The 17109-nt window shown below is 43.9% G+C and overlaps 1 protein-coding gene across 1 annotated transcript; it reads right to left on the bottom strand.

The window, feature by feature from the left end:
- Positions 1 to 1742: 1742 nt before the first annotated feature.
- On the bottom strand, positions 1743 to 15878 carry DUSP5 (dual specificity phosphatase 5). Its single transcript, XM_074999872.1, has 4 exons — positions 15228 to 15878; positions 10010 to 10152; positions 6776 to 6995; positions 1743 to 3289 (listed from the first exon to the last, which is right to left on the bottom strand). Exons 1-4 carry the CDS (start codon positions 15616 to 15618, stop codon positions 2889 to 2891), a joined length of 1155 nt encoding a protein of 384 aa, XP_074855973.1. The 5' UTR covers positions 15619 to 15878; the 3' UTR covers positions 1743 to 2888.
- Between the last annotated feature and the right edge of the window lie 1231 nt (positions 15879 to 17109).

A 17109-nucleotide genomic window follows, 5' to 3' on the forward strand; every position in this document is an offset into this window, starting at 1 on the left:
CTCAGCTTGGACATCTCATTTGCATTTAGGAAACAAAATCCCCCTCCCCATTATGTGAGTCACTGCAGAGGGGGGCAAGCTGTAGAAAAAGTTGTGGCAAGTTGTCGGAAAGTGGCCAGGTATGTAAAGAATGCATCCCCCTGTATAAGGTAGGAAAAAGACAAATGACTGAAAATACCACAGCTTCTGAGAAAGGCAGCACAGCATACAGGAACAGGTATCTGGACACACGGGCTCTATTTCCAGCTTTGTCTCTGATGCTCACTGCCACCTCCATCAAATCATCCAACACTCTGAGCCTCTCTTTTCCCAGCTCTAATGAACAGTTCTGGCCCCTCTCTGGCAAAGCATTCTCTGATAAAAGCTGCCTAATGAAAGGAGTTATTACCGGTACTTACACTGAGTGTGTCTACACTACACAGCTTTTAGTGACAAGGCTGTGTTGACACTTTCCTATGATAAAAAGGCAGCGTGTACAGTGTCAGCACTTTTTTGTTGACAAAACAGTTCCACCCCCACCCCAATGAGGGGGTGTCGCTTTGTTGCAGCAGACCCACAAAGCAGTATTTTTGCTTTCACTTACCGTGGCAAAACTTTGCTCATGTGGGCAGAGAGGGTTAGCTCACATGAACAACAAAAGTTTTGTCAATCAAGTGCAAGTGAAGACAGAACCTGAGGCCAGGCCCAGAGGCTCCAGCCAGCCAGGATAGAAGCAGCCAAAGAGGGGAGCAGAGTTAATAGGCCCTTACTGGGCTCATCTTTCCCTGTTGTCTAGTAGATCCAGAACTGGGCACAGACCTCCCTCTCCAAGCACTAGGAACCAGGTGGCAGCTCCCCACTCCTGTGTGGAGCCACCAGAGACTCCAGCTGGAAGGAACAGCCAAGGCAGGGATCTTCTCTAGAGACAATCTGAGCTTTGTTTAGACTTCTCTGCTCTGAGTGGCAGTTTGCACCAACCCTCCCCATCTCAGCTTCATTCACACCTGTCTGTCCTGCCCTCCTCTTCCTTGTTGTACCCTCTTCCTAGCCCCCTTCCCATGTAGTTTAACCTCTCAGAGGCGGGTGAGCCACACAGGGGTTGGAGGTCTTGCATAGGAGCCAAAAATCTCTCTCTCCAACTGGTCAGAGAAGGGTCTAGCGCTGAGCCAGAATCATCGCAAAGGCGGCTTCATGCTATGCATCTGATGAAGCGGATCTTTGCCCACGAAAGCTTATGCCCAAAAGTATCTTTAATCCATAAGGTGTCACAGGACTTCTCGTTGCGGATACAGACTAGCGCGGCTACTCCTGATTCATGGCGATTGCCACTTGCATGACATGAAACTGACATTTCCCATGAATTTCTGGGTCCCAAACGTAACAAACCCAGCATTTGCAGTGTGCTGCACGTCCCTTTCCCAATTGCTTTGTGCTCGATTCCTAGGATGCTTATGGCTCCCAAGTGCAGGACTAAACCATTCAGTTCAAACTCATGATTTGACTCTGGGAGTCCCCGTCAGGAGCATTTCCACAAACCCCCTTGAGAAATAAACCACCCTGTTTGTGGTTCAGTCTTTTAAAAAATATTTTGGGGGCCTTCTGCATGTAGCCCAGTTGCTTTTGCCCTCCCTTTTCAATGCATACCTTTTGGGATTTCTAGGACCCTGCTTAAGGTTGTTTTCACTACGCTTGGTGGTGCAAGCTTTTTTCATGAGCCTAATGGATTTGTTGCGAGTAAAGCAAGCAGAACTTTTCAATGGTTTTTGAAATTTTATTTGACACACCATAAAAACATTTCAGTTTTTCTTTCACATTCACAAGCTCTTCAGGAAATTATTGCTATTTCCCATATAAAAAAAACAACAACAATTGAAAAAGGTCAACAGACAAAGCAGCAGCACATACTTAACTCCCTGCAGACACAGACACTCAACACAGAAAAGACAGTCCATCCCCTTGTGAGAAACAACTTTACCAGAAGAAACATTAGATGGAAGTGACCATATATATGACAGCAAGTCATGGAACACTGAACAAGACCATTTTTCTGCACATAGTATGAACCAGTAACACACTGAAGGGGGTAGGATGGGGCACAGACATCTAAATTCCATCAATTACTGTTTCAATGGATGAAAGAGTAACTTAATGAAGGATGTTCAAGTATTACAGGGCAGTTTTTAAATAACAGAGGAGACAGTAACTTAGCAGGATCACTTCATTTAAAGTCCCTGGTTCTCTGTGTTAGGTAAACCCACATGCAGTACCAAGGCAAATGCGGACACACAGGAAATGACACACCTAAATAGATCAATGGTCCATCTAATCCAGTATATAGTTGCAGAGAGTGGCCAATGCCTGGTGCTTCCGAGAAAGGTGAAAACCCCTCTAATGCCCCGGATGCTGCAGCAATAAAACCACAAAGGGAAGTTTCTTCCTAACCCCAGCTTCAGATCAGCTTAATCCCCTGCCACATAAAACCAACAAGGAAAAAAGCAAAACAAACATTTCGAGTGCTCACCCTCCCTGCGATTTCAAACATTGTGCTTTTCGTTTGACTTGCTCTTTCCGGATAGTTGTTATTGCTTAAAAGGCTGTTACAAACCTTGGAAAGGGCTCCATTGTTCCACAGGGATCTGGAAGTACAGTAGTGGTTGCACTCTTTTAAAAACTTACAAAAGCATATGGGTTTGTTTGTTTTAAAGAGGGCATTAAATGTCTGGAAAGCCAGCCCTCTGTATCTTACTTTTCTCTGTAATCAGGGTCCACATACACAAGTTACACCCACTAGGACTATTCCATTTTGGAATAAATGAGTGAGGCCTTCTGTATTGCACGTTCATGAAATGTTCTTATTGGAATCACAGTTGGTACCAAAGGAACGATTGATCTCTAATGTCCAGTGGGATTTAGCATGATGTAGATGCAGTAATAGGACTAAGTTTTAGCTGATGAACAGGAGAATGAATGGGCACAGAACTCAAGACTGAGGTAGGAAATTTGAAACACGAGCCTTCAAAGTTTTTGCTTAAAGTCAGTTCTTCTGCAAAAAAAGACACAGCTTCCCTTTTGCATGAGGCAACGGGGGGGCTAGGAGTGGAAGACAGGATCTCTGACTCATACTGTAGTAATTGGCCCATGAAACCAAAGTTTGGTGAGATCAGACTCCTACGTTGTTTGATGTAATCAAATGCCTCCTCCAGGCGGAACTTTTTCGTTTTCATGAGATAAGCCATGCAGATGGTGGGGGAGCGTGAAATTCCGGCTTCACAGTGCACCAGGATTTTGCCTCCAGCTCGCCTCACGCAGTCTGGAAAGAAATAATTCATTACAGACGTCAGTTCTCATTAAGAACAGGAAGAATGCTAAAATATCCATTTCAAGTGACCATGAAAACAAAATGCATCATCTAGAAGTAGCCACATGTCCAGTCATCCATGAGGAGAGCGAGTCCTCGTCTTATTTGATACAAAAATAATTCATGATCAAGCAGCAGAGATTAAGCAAGAAGTGGAGATGGGTCTGAGTAAAATGTAGATTGGTGTCTGTATAACATTTGTCCCTTTGTTGAAGAATGTTCAGCTTTGTGGCACAGAGTTTGCTACTCATCAGGCATTTGTGAGATGCTGCCCTTCCACCTAATGTTTTCATTGTCAGTGCTCAAAGTCATCAATGCATGGGCCCAGTTCTGCCACCCAAACTCAAACAAAGCTGCAGTCATGCTCAGTAGACCTTTCACTTGGGCTAGGATTTCAGAATTGAGTTTGCCTGGATAAGTGCACTTGGGCAACTAGTATTTTTCAGGATGAACTTGAACCCCACATTGGTTCTGTGAGACAACATTGTACTTATTTGCCTTCATTTTACCCTACTGCAGAACTACCCCAAAGCACCAACCTACAAACCCTCTTAAAATGGTTCCCAAATTGGAAGACAAAATCATGGGTTTGCATTGTGTAAGTATCTTAACCACCTTTGAATGTCTCACAGTGAGCTGCTGAGCACAGTGGGCAGAAGATACACAATTGAACGTTCATTCACATAGCAAAATTGATTGTTATAACACCCAACGAGAGGTGTGGTAGAAGACTTAGAACAGAATGCAACTCTTTGCTGGCTGGGCAGAACTCCTGTACAACAGGGCCGCGTCACTGCTGTGTTACAGCATGGTTTCTCACCGCCGCTGAGACAAACTCTTAGCCAATGAGAATGCCACCTCTGTGCCTGCTCTGGGCCTTTTTGGTACATTTTCCTCTCTACCACACACACACTCACAGTTGTGTAGGACTGCAACACTTGAGTCCTGAGGCTTCCACCACAGAGTGCACAACAAACAGTATAAAGTCTCTAATTATAGACCAGTTAAAGGATACTTGGATTCAAGTCAGGATATAAATAGCTTGTGAAAACTACCATTTTCCACATCAGGAGGCACTGAGGTTACTCACCCAACACAATTATTGTTATTAGATTTAAGAAAATATTTAAAATAAGCTCCTTCCATAAAAATCTAGTTTGAAAATAGAAATCCTTGGTCAAGCTGGCTAGAGAATTATGTTCCCGAGTTCCACTTTAACGAGAAGTGGAACGCGAGTGTGTGCTTTGTACAAGGCCCTGAAACAACATAAAAAGCTGAACACATTGTCATTTTCCTTTCCCCTTGTTATCTGGTGAAGGACCAAATCCGCAGCAGTCATTTAAATTTAGTCATTGTACAAAATAAGTACATGCACTGGAACCACCACTGAAATCTACAGAGCCCACAGTGTTAGAAATAAAAAGGAAAACCAACAGTTAAACCACCCCCAAAGTGCTTGGAGAGTTCTGAGTGACTCAAACTTCTACCAGAAGGGGAAAAATAATAAAAAAAAAACCTCCCTATTGATTGTGGGGTACTGGAATTCCCCTTCGAAATACAAAAAGCCCCGTTAAGTCATCATCACCAGAAAGCAATTAGAGGCTAGAAATGTATGTTACAACCTGCAAGCTATGCTTGAGTTTTTAAGAGTCAGCTGAATTGGACTGACTGAACTAAATAGCCAGCAATGGGCAAGCAGAGAGAGAGACTCCATAATTAATTTTGTGACAAATCTCAGAAGGGTAACCGTGTTAGTTTAGCCGCAAAAACAATGATGGGTAAAACCCACTTCATAACCCTAACACAGTCAACGAATAGTCACAGAGAGGTAGCCATGTTAGTCTGTATCCTCACAAAACGAAAAAGCAGTCCTGTAGCACTTTCAGTGAATGTATCTGAGAAAGTGCGTTTTACTCACTAAAGCTTATGCCCAAATGAAGCTGTTAATCTTTAAGATGCCACAGGACTCCTCATAATTAACTTCATGGTTCCTGTTCTCCTTTCCAATGTAACTGATAGCCACCCTTTTATGATAATCAACAGCACAAGTACATTGTGCCTTCTTTTTGTAGTGCTGCACACAATTCATTGCCATGCCATGAACTCTATTCTTAGGTCTAGCCAATGTCCTGGGAGTGAGAAGTGAGGTCTAGATCTTTCAGAAGGCCTCCCGATATTACACAAGATAAGGTGACTTAAAAGCAAAAGTTCAGGATACATCCACCTCTATCCTTGGCTGGCCTCGGTCAATTGACTTGGGCTCACAGTCAACGCAGAAAAATGCTGTGTAGACACGCACCCTCTTCACAGAATCCCAGAACTCAGGCCCCGGCCTGAGTCCAAAAGTCAGCACAGCAAGTTTTACCTTTGCAGTCCAAACACAGACAGCTCTGATCAGCTGACCTACATCAAATGAGGTTGGGCCACAGTTCTTTTAGCCCAGCATAGGCATGCCCTAAGTTACTAAGCACTTGTCTGCATATAACATGCTACAGCAGCACAGGTATGCCCATACAGCTGCAGCACATTAGTGTGTAGATGCTAGCATAGGTAATCTACCTCCCTGAAAGGCAGCACATGAAAGAATTCTTTCATTGACCTGTCAGCCTAGCACTGTCTGTACTGGGACTTAGGTAGGCTTAATGACACTTCTCAGGAGTGTGAATTTCTAACACCTCCCCCCTCCTCCCACAACTTAGATTATTAAACTGACCAAATGTTTTCACATATCAAAGATTTAAATTCTGCTCTCACCACAAATCTGGAAAAAAGAGATTCAGGAAGAAACTGAGCTCTCGGTCCACATTTTCCTTATTTGCCTGCCTTAAATTGCTCTTATGGTGAGTAAACATACCTGTTTAATTTTATACAGGATTACAATTAAACTTGGGTATTTGCAATGACATCTGGGAATGCATGAAAATAATTTGCGTTTCTGGGAATGTACGTAAATGAGTTGCCACATTTAGCTGAAAGAGCCACTTTCAAACTGAAATCTCATTTATAGGAAATAACAGTTAAATGAACTTTTCCTTTCACAAGTTAATTTGTATGCTAATTCCATATGGATTTCAAAACAGAACTAGATTTAGTACTTAATGAGTGATTTTCATATTCAGGCATAGATCTAGACATAGATCTAGTTTTTAGGTACATAAGTTAGTCATTTGGAAAAGAAAAGACAATCAATTGCTGGGGTTTATTCCTAACTTTATCATCAATTTACCATGAAACCTTAAACTTTAGCACCTCCATACTTCAATTTGCCCACATGTGAAATCAGTACAATACTTAACCGTATCATGGGGCTTTTGTGATTGAAAAGCAGTTTGAGTTCCTTGGCTGAAAGATGCTAAAAGTAGTACAGAATATTCCAGATTTTTAAAAATTCAGTGACTTATTTTCTAAAAAATGATAGTGAAGCAAAGCTTTACCTACCAATGAAATCTATGGCTTCCTGGAAGTGAGAACTGATGTCTGCCATGTGATTGTCTTCTACTGGGATCCACTTGTAACAATACTGCTCTTTAAAGGACTCTGAACTTCTCCTGGAGACGTTGAGCAAGGCTGTGATGTGCAGGTTGGCGAGGAACTCACATCTGGAAGCATGGTAGGCACTGCCAAGGTAAAGGAAAGGCAGGATTTCAACTGGACCACCCTGGAAGATAAGAGATAAAAAATATGTTACTTTCCTTTCTTCTTCCCCACTCAAAATGAATTGTCTTAAGTTCTGGCGGTCATTGAACAGAAGAACATCAACAGAGCCATTCTGGGTGCTGACTCCCTGTCTGATGGTTTTCGATCCTGGCCAGTGAATCATTGCAATGGCAGAGCCCACACAGAAAAAGGTTTTCATTTTCTTGTCCACATCTGTAAGGTCCGACATCAATTCCAGCCCACTCACACGCATGATGTTTCCTGCTTCCCCTTAGAACCCGCCCAAAGTGCTTTCAGATGTGAAGCTAATTGCCCTGGTGATTTTGTGGAAACAAAAGGGTGCAATTTCAAAGAAGTGCACAAAAGGTGAACACAGAAAGCCAGTCAGTGCTTTCCCTGCAGGGCTTGGAACCCACGCAAAAAATGTTAACAAGAAACCTCACAGTGCCCATTTGTAACAAAACACCCCAACAACCTCCCATTCAACCCATACCTTCCTGATCCCTAGATATCTGTGTGATTATTGTATGGCTGCTTTGAAAGCAAACCTGAAAACAAATCGATTTAAGCATAAAGCATCTTTTCCACCCACACCTAAGAAAAACTTGCAGAGTGACAGCTGGTGTCTGTTTGCAGAGCCTTCCCCGACCTCCAGTGACAAAGCTTTGCTTAGGTGCCTCCATTTCCTGCATGCCAACAACAGCAGTAAGATGGAGGCACAGAATTTGGCCACTTCATATCCACCACTTCCTCTCTCCTGCTGCTCTAGGGCACCCACAACTCTTGGCCACCAGGAACGTCATCTCTGTTCCTTCTACCAGTGAAACAAGTGGAGACTAAATGGAGGAAGGAAGGGAAAAAACCCCAAGCAGAGGCTGACAGAGAAGCATTTGAAAGTGAGTGGATTCAGCAGGTAACTTCCCCAGACTAATTGCCACAGCCTTCATTTGCACTATGCTGAATACCTTCCTTAGTAATGCTATGTTATTCAGCACATGCTGGGAAAGCAGCTGGAATCTAAGTGCTTTCCCTTTGCAAGTCACTTAGAGATGCCATCCAAGAAAACACCTTTTATTAAGGTTCTGTTCAGGCGTAAAAAGGAATGAACATTCTCAGCCTGCTCAGGACAAAACCAGCCACCAGGTTCAAGAAACAGAATGCTACTCAATAAAACCACCTTGCACCTAGACTGACAGAAGTGTTTCCCTGGGTGCATTTGTAGGTGAAATCCCACAAGGAAGTATCTACTCTGTTTGTCCTCATCAGGGAGACATTGATCTTCTAAATATACTCTTCCCAGAACCCAAACTTTCCCATTCTAATTTCTACCGGGCTGCTCAAGGGCCTGATCCAATGAAGTGCATGGCAGTCACACTGTTCCCTCTTAAAATTAGCATATATCTGTTGTCGATAGCAGTAGTGGTTCCTTGTGTGTCACACAGGGCGGTGGCTTTCAACTTCTTTCATGATAGTTTAACCTTTTTCAGGTGTCCAATTTGTCTTGCACAGCCCCAAGTTTTCCGTCACTTAAAAATTACTTGCTTACAAAAATCACAAAAATACCAAGAAGTGTCACAGCACTCTGTCACTGAAAACTTGCAAATTTTCCAATTTGTACCATATAATTATAAAATAAAGCAACAGGACTATGAATACTGAACTTGCATTTCAGTGTATACCATAGAGAGCAGTAAAAAAAGTCATTACCTCTATGAAATTTTAGTTTGTATTGACTCTGCTACCGCTTTTTATGTAGCCTGTTATAAAATTGGCAAATATCTAGATGAGTTGATGTATCCCATGCAAGAGTTCTGTGTATTTGCAGGGGGAGGGGTACATGTACCCTCGGTTGAGAACCACTGACACAGGGGACAGAGAAGCATTGGTGATCAAAGGTAGATCAATGCTTAAGTGCTTTAATGGCTGATAATACATGTGGCCGTTCTTTCCTGTCCCCAAAGATTTTGAAAAGGAAAGTCTCCTTTTGCTAATTGTGATGTACCTGCTAGTGTAATGAGAAAGTCAACAAAATACAATATTTGAGCTAGCTATGTTGGTTAACGGTTTTTCCCATGTTTTCAAAACACTAGTACATGGCACAACCGAGCAGTATTTGGAAGGGCTCTTTATTGGACATGTGCATTGCTGATGCAAACTGCAACAGCTTTTTTATAGCCTATCTTAGGACTTGGGTCTGTTTGCACAGAGGTGGTATGCAGACATTTCAAAAGGCAGATCTACAACAGATGCAACTATCATTTATTTAGGGACTTGAATTCAAAAGGAATCACGATCCTTAGGCTGGAAGTACTTCCAGAGGAATGGACACAGTTTCTCAGATCAAGACTTGATTGCTTTTCAGTAAGGGTTGGGGTAAATAAGACACATACAAATATTGTCCCAAGATACCACAAAGACCATCTTGCACATCTGAAATTTAAATACCACAGAGTGTATTTCTTTTTCCCCTATTTTGGGGATAAGTAAAAGCTCTCTGTGGGCTCAGTCCTGTACCACTTAAATCAATGGTAGCAGGGGTGGTGTCTATGAAAATATTATGTAGCACACATTTTATATATTGCTTATTTTAGAAGTAGTTAGATTGTAAATTTTGGGGAAGTTTTTACCCCATGAGATGGAAGTAAGACTTGCAAAGAGAGGACACAGGATTGCTTAAGTGCCAAAGAAATAACCTACAACTAATCTGAAGCTCAGAAGCACAACCTTTCTAAGTTCCCCTTATCCCTGTTTCTCATCCCCTAGAGCATTTACCAGATCGCTGTGAATGTGTTTGCTCTGTTAAGTGGTTGTTTGCTGGCTCCAATCCTAGTCAACTCTTCAGCACTTTAAGACCCCGTGAAAACAGGAAAAACCACAGACCCATTCTTTGACAGCTTAATTGAAGCTCCAGATGAAAATAACAGAGTCAACAGTCAATTATAACAGGAAGCCCTGGAAAACATCTGTGTAGGGGAGGGCAGAGGAAGAATTATTCACATCTTCGCCTGCACATACCTGATCATAAGCCGGTTTGTGGGTGGTGCTCTGCTTCTCACAGTGGCTGTTGATGTTTCTCTCAATTTCGTTTCTCTCTGAAGAAATGGGTTTTACATCTACACAGCACTCAGGATATTGAGAGTAAAAGGTTTCATATCCCCCTAGACAAAAAGCAGATAAAGAAATATGAATTTTCAGGTTTCTGAACATTTAGTTAACTAAGCTGGCTCAGCTGTTAAGTTTCGGAGCTTCCAATAAATCAAGGCTACTGCCTAGTAAATGACCAGTCCCAAAGGGTGCTGATTAACAAAGAAAGTTCCATTCAAAGTGTTTGTTTAAAAAGGCTTTGTGCTCCAAAGAAAAGCTGTGCTACAGTTAACAATTATTAACTTGCTAAAAAGCGGATACACATCGCATAGAACTAGAAGGGACCTTGGGAGGTCATTGAGTCCAGTCCCCTGCCCTCTTGGCAGGACCAAGCACCATCCCTTATTTTATTTTTTTAATCCATTTGCCCCCAATCCCTAAATGGCCCCCTCAAGGATTGTACTCATAACCTTGGGTTTAGCAGACCAATGCTCAAACCACTGAACTATCCCTGGGTACAAATTAAAACTGTTTGTGAATATAAATCTGTTGGATCTGGCAAATATTAACTTCATGAGGACTAAACATTTATTTAATGTATTTTGAAAATGATCATAATTTCTAGCTCTTGATACAGAAAAGAATGCTATTTACGCTTTTTCATCCTCAATTATCACCCTATGCATTGGGACAAAAATTCTGTGTATTTGCATTTTTATATAAATAAAAGCGCATAAGTTGGTGTTTGCAGTGGGATGATGAATTGTACAATCACAAGGGACTGCAAGTTAATGAAGATGTTTTGAATGAAATCGATCCATTAAATAAGATCCATAAAACTCACTGAAATCCTGTGATAGGCTTTGACAGTTGGATAGCCCCATATGAGCTATTCTGTACCATTAAGTACAGTGTTACATTTGCTGCATTGCTAATGAAAAGGAATTAGTCCCATCATTACACTGTACCAAGAGTTTGTCATCAGCTAAACTGACATCTCTTTCACCACCATGAATATCCTGTGCATCACTTTCAAGCATGAATGTGAACCACATATGAACAGAAACCACTTAAAAGCCATTTTGTACTTTATTAATTGCACCTTTTAGTGAGTTTCCAGTTAAAGAAAAAAGGACGTATTAACAGTAAATTTAAAAATCCTTAGGGATATGGCCCTTAAGTAAATAAGGCCTCTAGATCAAATAAATGCAAGATATGCTTAGCTGACTTAGAACCAGATTAATAGTACTGTACTACAGTATCAAATAGGTTGCCAACTATTAGTCTGTAGCTTCACAAAAAAAGCAGTCCTGTAGCACCTTAAAAACTAACATTTTTAATTATTATTATTTAATAAATAAAATTGTTAGTCTTCACGGTGCTACAGGACTGCTTGGTTTTTGTGATACTCTACTATGTTTAATTCTACTGTACTACATCACCACGGATGCAGAGTACTATATTAATGGGAGTCCTCAAAACAATGGAAGTGCTGAAATCTGGAATAAGTGCATAAGAAAGCTTTATGAATTCATTACTCAAATAAAGATATAGTCATGCCGACATTTAATCTGTCTCAGGTTTATTAATAATACACACATGCAGTATTTGAGAACATGCAATGTCTGAGAGATAGGTATGCCAAAATTTATGCTGCTCTTAATAACAAGAGTGCTGGAGTTGTAGTGTTTTTTCTATTTACTTCCATGGGCTTTAGATCAGGCCTTAGAAGAATAAAAATTCCATCCATTCATAATTCAGAACTATACCGTGCAGTGCAGTTCAAGTAACTAGGTCAATTAAATAAATAAATAAAACACAGGACTTCAAAGGGGCTAATCTTCAAAGGGGCTAATAACATCCAGAGCAAATAGTTTTATTTCTAGTTTTCAAGACCTCAGACTTGCTCACTACCGTACTTTGCTTCAAACTCCCTCAGCACATTGATTAGTCTCCCAGTCTTCCTCCTGGCCTTGAGTAGGAACAATTATTTGTAGAATTTTAGCCACTGTATTTATGACCCTTATTGCTGTTTCCACTCCTCAATAAGCATAGAAATCCACCCAAGAAAAATCTGTCTGTTTTCAACACACAGGTCTGTTGGGCAGATTGTGTGCGCAAGCAGGCAAATGGTTAATTGCAAGCCTTGAGAATCAAGATATTTGCAGGCCATTCTTAACATGAGTCATCTTCTCATCTGCTCCTCCAGCCTCTGTTCTTTCTCTCCCCCTCCTCTCCATCCAACCTAACTTCCTTGAGGTCATTTCTGCAAATACTAGCTTGCTCATCAATTGAAGTCCAGCACAGCTCTCTATTTTCATCAATAACTAACGCAATTCTTGCCATAATTAGCTTGTACTATTACTCAGTGGTAAGTGATTTACTGTTTGACCCTTACACACTCACTCACTCTCTCCCCCCTCTCCCTCAGGGCTAGTAAAAAGAAACTTGTACCTCCACACATGGAGGATCTGACACATTCCTAGAGCTAACAAGTAAAGGGAGCTAACCAAAAAAAACCTAACCAAAACAAAAACCTACCACTCAAAACATGCATGATGTTACTCGGCACTAAAAGCAATTCCTTATAGAATTGTACAGGGGACTGTGATTAGCTGACACGAGTTCTGACTCGTCCCTCTCTCACATCATAATTCCCTGGGTCAGGCCTCAATTAGCCAAGCTTTCTCCCTGTAGCTAGTGCCCCCTTCTTCACACCATAGCCCCAAATGGTAAACAGTGATGAAGGGGGAAAAGCCTCAAGAGCTGTCCCTCTTATGATTTGTGTGTTTATGTCCTCACTGTACCGTCAGATGATTTTTAACACAATTTGAAATACAAATTGAGGCTTTAAGACAGTCTGCCTATTAAAACCAGCAGCAGCTTCCAGGAAATTGCCACTCCAACAATCAGATGATCCAGCTCACAAAATTCACCTGTTTTCGGATCAGTGATTTTCAAAAATGAGTCTTATTCCCCGAGCCCCCCCGGCATCTCCCAGAATCACCCTGACTTCCCAGGGTCTGCTTCCCCACTGAGTCGCCATAGCTTGTTTCAAATCACACCATTTCCTAAATGCTGTGACACATATTGCATCTTAGGTTCCTGCAGGGTCTCAGGCTTACAGTGTTTACTGCAAGTAAAAACAGGGGTGGTGGGGGCTAGGGGTGGAACATTATAGTATCAATACTTCTACTTCAAGTTGATAGAAGACACATTGCAATAAAACCCCTGCCACACAACTGCAGCATGAGGATCAATGCATTACAGGGAAAAAAGATCTCACAGGCACAGCCATGTTAGTCTGTACCTTCACAAACAAGCGATCCTGGCCTTATGCTTAACACACAGGACCGAGCATAAGAAGAATTTATGCTTTCCCAATGTTGCCACAAACTTCTGGAGTGATCTTGGGCAAGTCACTTAACCTCTACTTCACTGAGGTGTTGAAAAGCTCAATTAAACCTTTGGAATATGCTTTGAGCTTATCCAAAGGAAGAAGATGGTATTACTACATATTTCCACCATTCTCTACATTATATAGAGACTACTACTATTCCCATCTCAGGTGCTGAAAGTAGCAGGGTCTTCCTTTAGCCTTGTACCCTGGTATCATATACCTGCATCTCCCATAACTACTCTCCTCTGTTGTGTTGATCCACTCCCCTCTGTTGTGTTATTCCTTATATGATGCACAAATTGCAGTCAGACTACGTGAACAGAAGAACTGATCAAATTACTCTGTGTGCATTAAAAAGATTACACTTCAATGGATATATATTCTCACATTTGTAAGTCATACAATTTTCTCAAATGTGTAATTCACACAGCCACCTCTGATTTACAATTTCTCTCCTTTCCAAATGCCCCAGTTTCCCAGAACTGTTGCAATCATTTATTTGTTTACTGGGAGGGATGGAGGACTCTTTGTTTTACGCTTCCACTTAATGTTTTTGATAAATAAAAAGTCTTTGGTTGTGGTTGAAAACTTCAGTGTAAAGAGCTGGAAAAGCCACAAGTATTACTGAAAAAGAAGTATGGGACAGGGCTTTTGTTTCTATATGGATTCTTCTTGGAGGGCTCTCCCTGCCCACTCAACAGCCTTGAGAAGAGCACAGGCAGACAGGTTTTAGAAAAAAAGGAGAGGAAAAAGCCAGGGCAAAAAGGACAAAAGAGTTGCAAGGAGAAATGAAGGCTAAGGGTGAGCTGGGTGGGTAAAAGAATAACAACCAGAGATGAAGGATAAGGGTGAACAGGGCGGACAAAAGAAAGGGCTGATTGCTCATTTTTATTGTTTTATGACCTATACATTACACAAAAAGAAAACAAAAACAGCAATGAAAATGCTGTAAATAGTCATGGGGCGTACTGTATCAGTGACATCAGCCATTGGAGTCGGTTACTGGGGGGTCACTGTGGGCCCCAGAGAACCCAAAGGGGTCTTTACAGCACCCTTCCCAAATTACTTAGGTGTTTCTCTGCTGAGCACTGCAAGGGTTTGCTTGGATTTTCAGTTACAAGCAGGCCTTATGGCATGACTGAGATGAAAAACACCCATTCCTTTGGTGGAGAGGAAGAAAATTTCCACCATTTTAGGGGATTTCAGACACTCTGTGACACTGCCAAGTAGAACAATCCAATATTCCCTTTTTGGTAGGAAGAGGAACCGGTGACAAATAGTGCATAGGCTGTTCTTAGTGGAAAGAGCATTTACCTGTGTGACTCATTAACCCCCCCAGATGGCTCCAATTCATATCCCTGTTTAGGCCACCTGTACTTCCCTCCCCCCCACCAATGTATTCAGCTTCTGCTCTTATTCATCAGCCTCCTCGGCTCACGTCTAGTGCGACCGGCCAGGCCTGACGGGTTTATCGGGGCTTGACTTGCAAGGTACGGGAAGAACCCGAGTACAACGTTGGTCCTATACCTGGTCAGAGGAGGGCTACGGCTCTTTCCCGCTGCGTATCTGGGGGTGGCGACTGGGCCCTGGCTGGCTGGTTTTGTCTGGTTTTATCAGCAGAGACACAACTGAGCCGGGTCGCTTCCCCTCCCCCATGGTACACTCGGATCTCCCCTTTCTCTCCTCCCCCCCCCCCCGATACCCGTCCGCCTCCCGCGCTTTCCCGGCGCCCCTTCCCACCGCCCTGACCTTTCAGGAAGCAGACCCTGGCCCCGCTCTCCGGCAGGCTGGACAGCAGCGCGTTGAGGACGATCTGCGCAGTGCTCTCTTTCTTCAGCTTCTGCCAGTGCCCGGTGCCTTCATCCAGGACGACCACGGCCGCCAGCCGCGCCGCTACCGCTCCTTCCCCCGGCAGGAGCAGCCGCGTCCGGGCAGCCTCGTCCGGCACCACGAAGCGCAGGGGCACGGGGCCGCCGCGGGCCCGGCGGATCACCACCGAATTGAGGTTGACATTGAGCGCTCCCCGGAGCCGGGAGGCTGAGTAGGACAGGTAGGGGCGGCAGTCCAGCACCAGGCAGCGGGAAGGCTCCTTCCGCAGGAGCTTCCGGAGCTGCCGGCACTCCAGAGCCGTCACCTTCATCGCCGTCTTCGGCCGCAACCCTTCGGCGGGGCTGGGGGCTGAGCAGCGCTCTCCTCAAACGGCGCCAACGAGGGGCCAGCCGCGAATCAGGCTGCAAGCGGGTCGCGCTTTTGCGTGGCTTAAATTGGGGGTGCGGGGGGGGGGAGAATCCTCTCTGCTACAGCGGCCGGGAGCTTAAACGACGGGCAAACTGGAGGGGTTACCGCGGATCCCCTAATCTCCCTGCGTCCCGTCGCGGCGCGCTCCCCTCCGCCGTTGCATTTCCACTGAAGCAGCAGGGGATTCCGCTCGCCTGAGAGGAAATTTATCTGAATGGAACGCCGGCTCCTGACGGCACTGCCCATATATGGAGCGTGACGCCACCAACGTTCTAAATATGGGCAACCCCCGCCCCCTGCACGCTGGGGACACGGCCGCCGAGGCGGGGTGGCGGAGCGGAGAGAGCCCCTCCCGCGAGCGGCGCCTGGGGGAGGGAAGAAGGGGAAGGCAGAGGCGCTGCTCGGTAGAGTTAGTCAGACCTGAGCAGAGGAAGTTGAAGAAGGCTTCAAAAATTCTCCACTCATCGACTCACTCACTCATCACTGCGGGCCCCCTTGACTTAGTAATGAAAGGAAGGAAGCGTGATGGGGGAGGAGGAAGGGAGAAGGGAGGAAGGGCAGCGGTTGCTCGCCTCTTAGAATCCGGGCCTGGAGAGAAGGTGGAGGCTTCAAAGTGTTGCAGGCACCTCGTGGGGTTGGTTTAAAAACCTTAGCGACTGTTCTGATCAGAGATGCATACAGGGATCTACACTGACAGGCAGCACTCCCGGAAACACAAGCAAGGCCAGGGCTCCAGTGCAGATGGGCCCCCTGGTTACAGACATTGGTGCAGTGCCCCAAAGCAGGGGCAAAACTGCTCAAACTTGCATTTTCCCACAATTTCTAGTAGGGGTGCACTGCCCCATGAAGTACACCGGGGAGTTGCAGCCAGCGGCTAAAAGCAAGGTAGAGCCCCACTGTACACAAGGCATAGGATAAGGACGTCTTGTGGCACCTTACAGACTAACAGATATTTTAGAACATAAGCTTTCGTGGGCAAAGACCCACTTCATCAGATGCATAGGCTACAACTCTGACAAGTGGCAAAACCCAGGATCACACGTGCAAGGAGAATTAGTGTCAGGAGAGGTTTGTAATGGTAATAAGTTCTAAGGAAGAAGAATGTGGTGGCGACATGAGCTGTGGAAACAGACTAACCTCTTCCCTTTTTCCCTTATTACTTTCACTTATGTCTAAGTTCTAGATTATAAACGTTTTGAGGAAGAGAACCTGTTTGTTCTGCAAATAACCTAGTACACTCACGAGCGCTATAAGCATTATTATGTACTTAGATCATAAGCTTTGAGATGAACCATCTTTTCGGTATGGGTGTGGAGAATGTGGGGCCCCCAGTCTCTGACTGGGGGATCTCTACACTACTTCAGTACACAAGGGCATCTGGTGCACATGTGAC

The sequence above is a fragment of the Carettochelys insculpta genome, chromosome 7 (genome assembly GCF_033958435.1).
Source record: "Carettochelys insculpta isolate YL-2023 chromosome 7, ASM3395843v1, whole genome shotgun sequence".
Lineage (NCBI taxonomy): Eukaryota > Metazoa > Chordata > Testudines > Carettochelyidae > Carettochelys > Carettochelys insculpta.

What these genes read in the sequence shown, in the direction of transcription:
- DUSP5 (XM_074999872.1), bottom strand. Translation starts at nt 15,618, where the DNA reads ATGAAGGTGACGGCTCTGGAGTGCCGGCAGCTCCGGAAGCTCCTGCGG. An exon ending in CAGGGTCTGCTTCCTGAAAG is followed by an intron (nt 10,153 to 15,227) that starts GTCAGGGCGGTG and finishes CTTTTTGTCTAG; the next exon opens with GGGGATATGAAACCTTTTAC. An exon ending in GGAAGCCATAGATTTCATTG is followed by an intron (nt 3,290 to 6,775) that starts GTAGGTAAAGCT and finishes ATTTCTTTCCAG; the next exon opens with ACTGCGTGAGGCGAGCTGGA.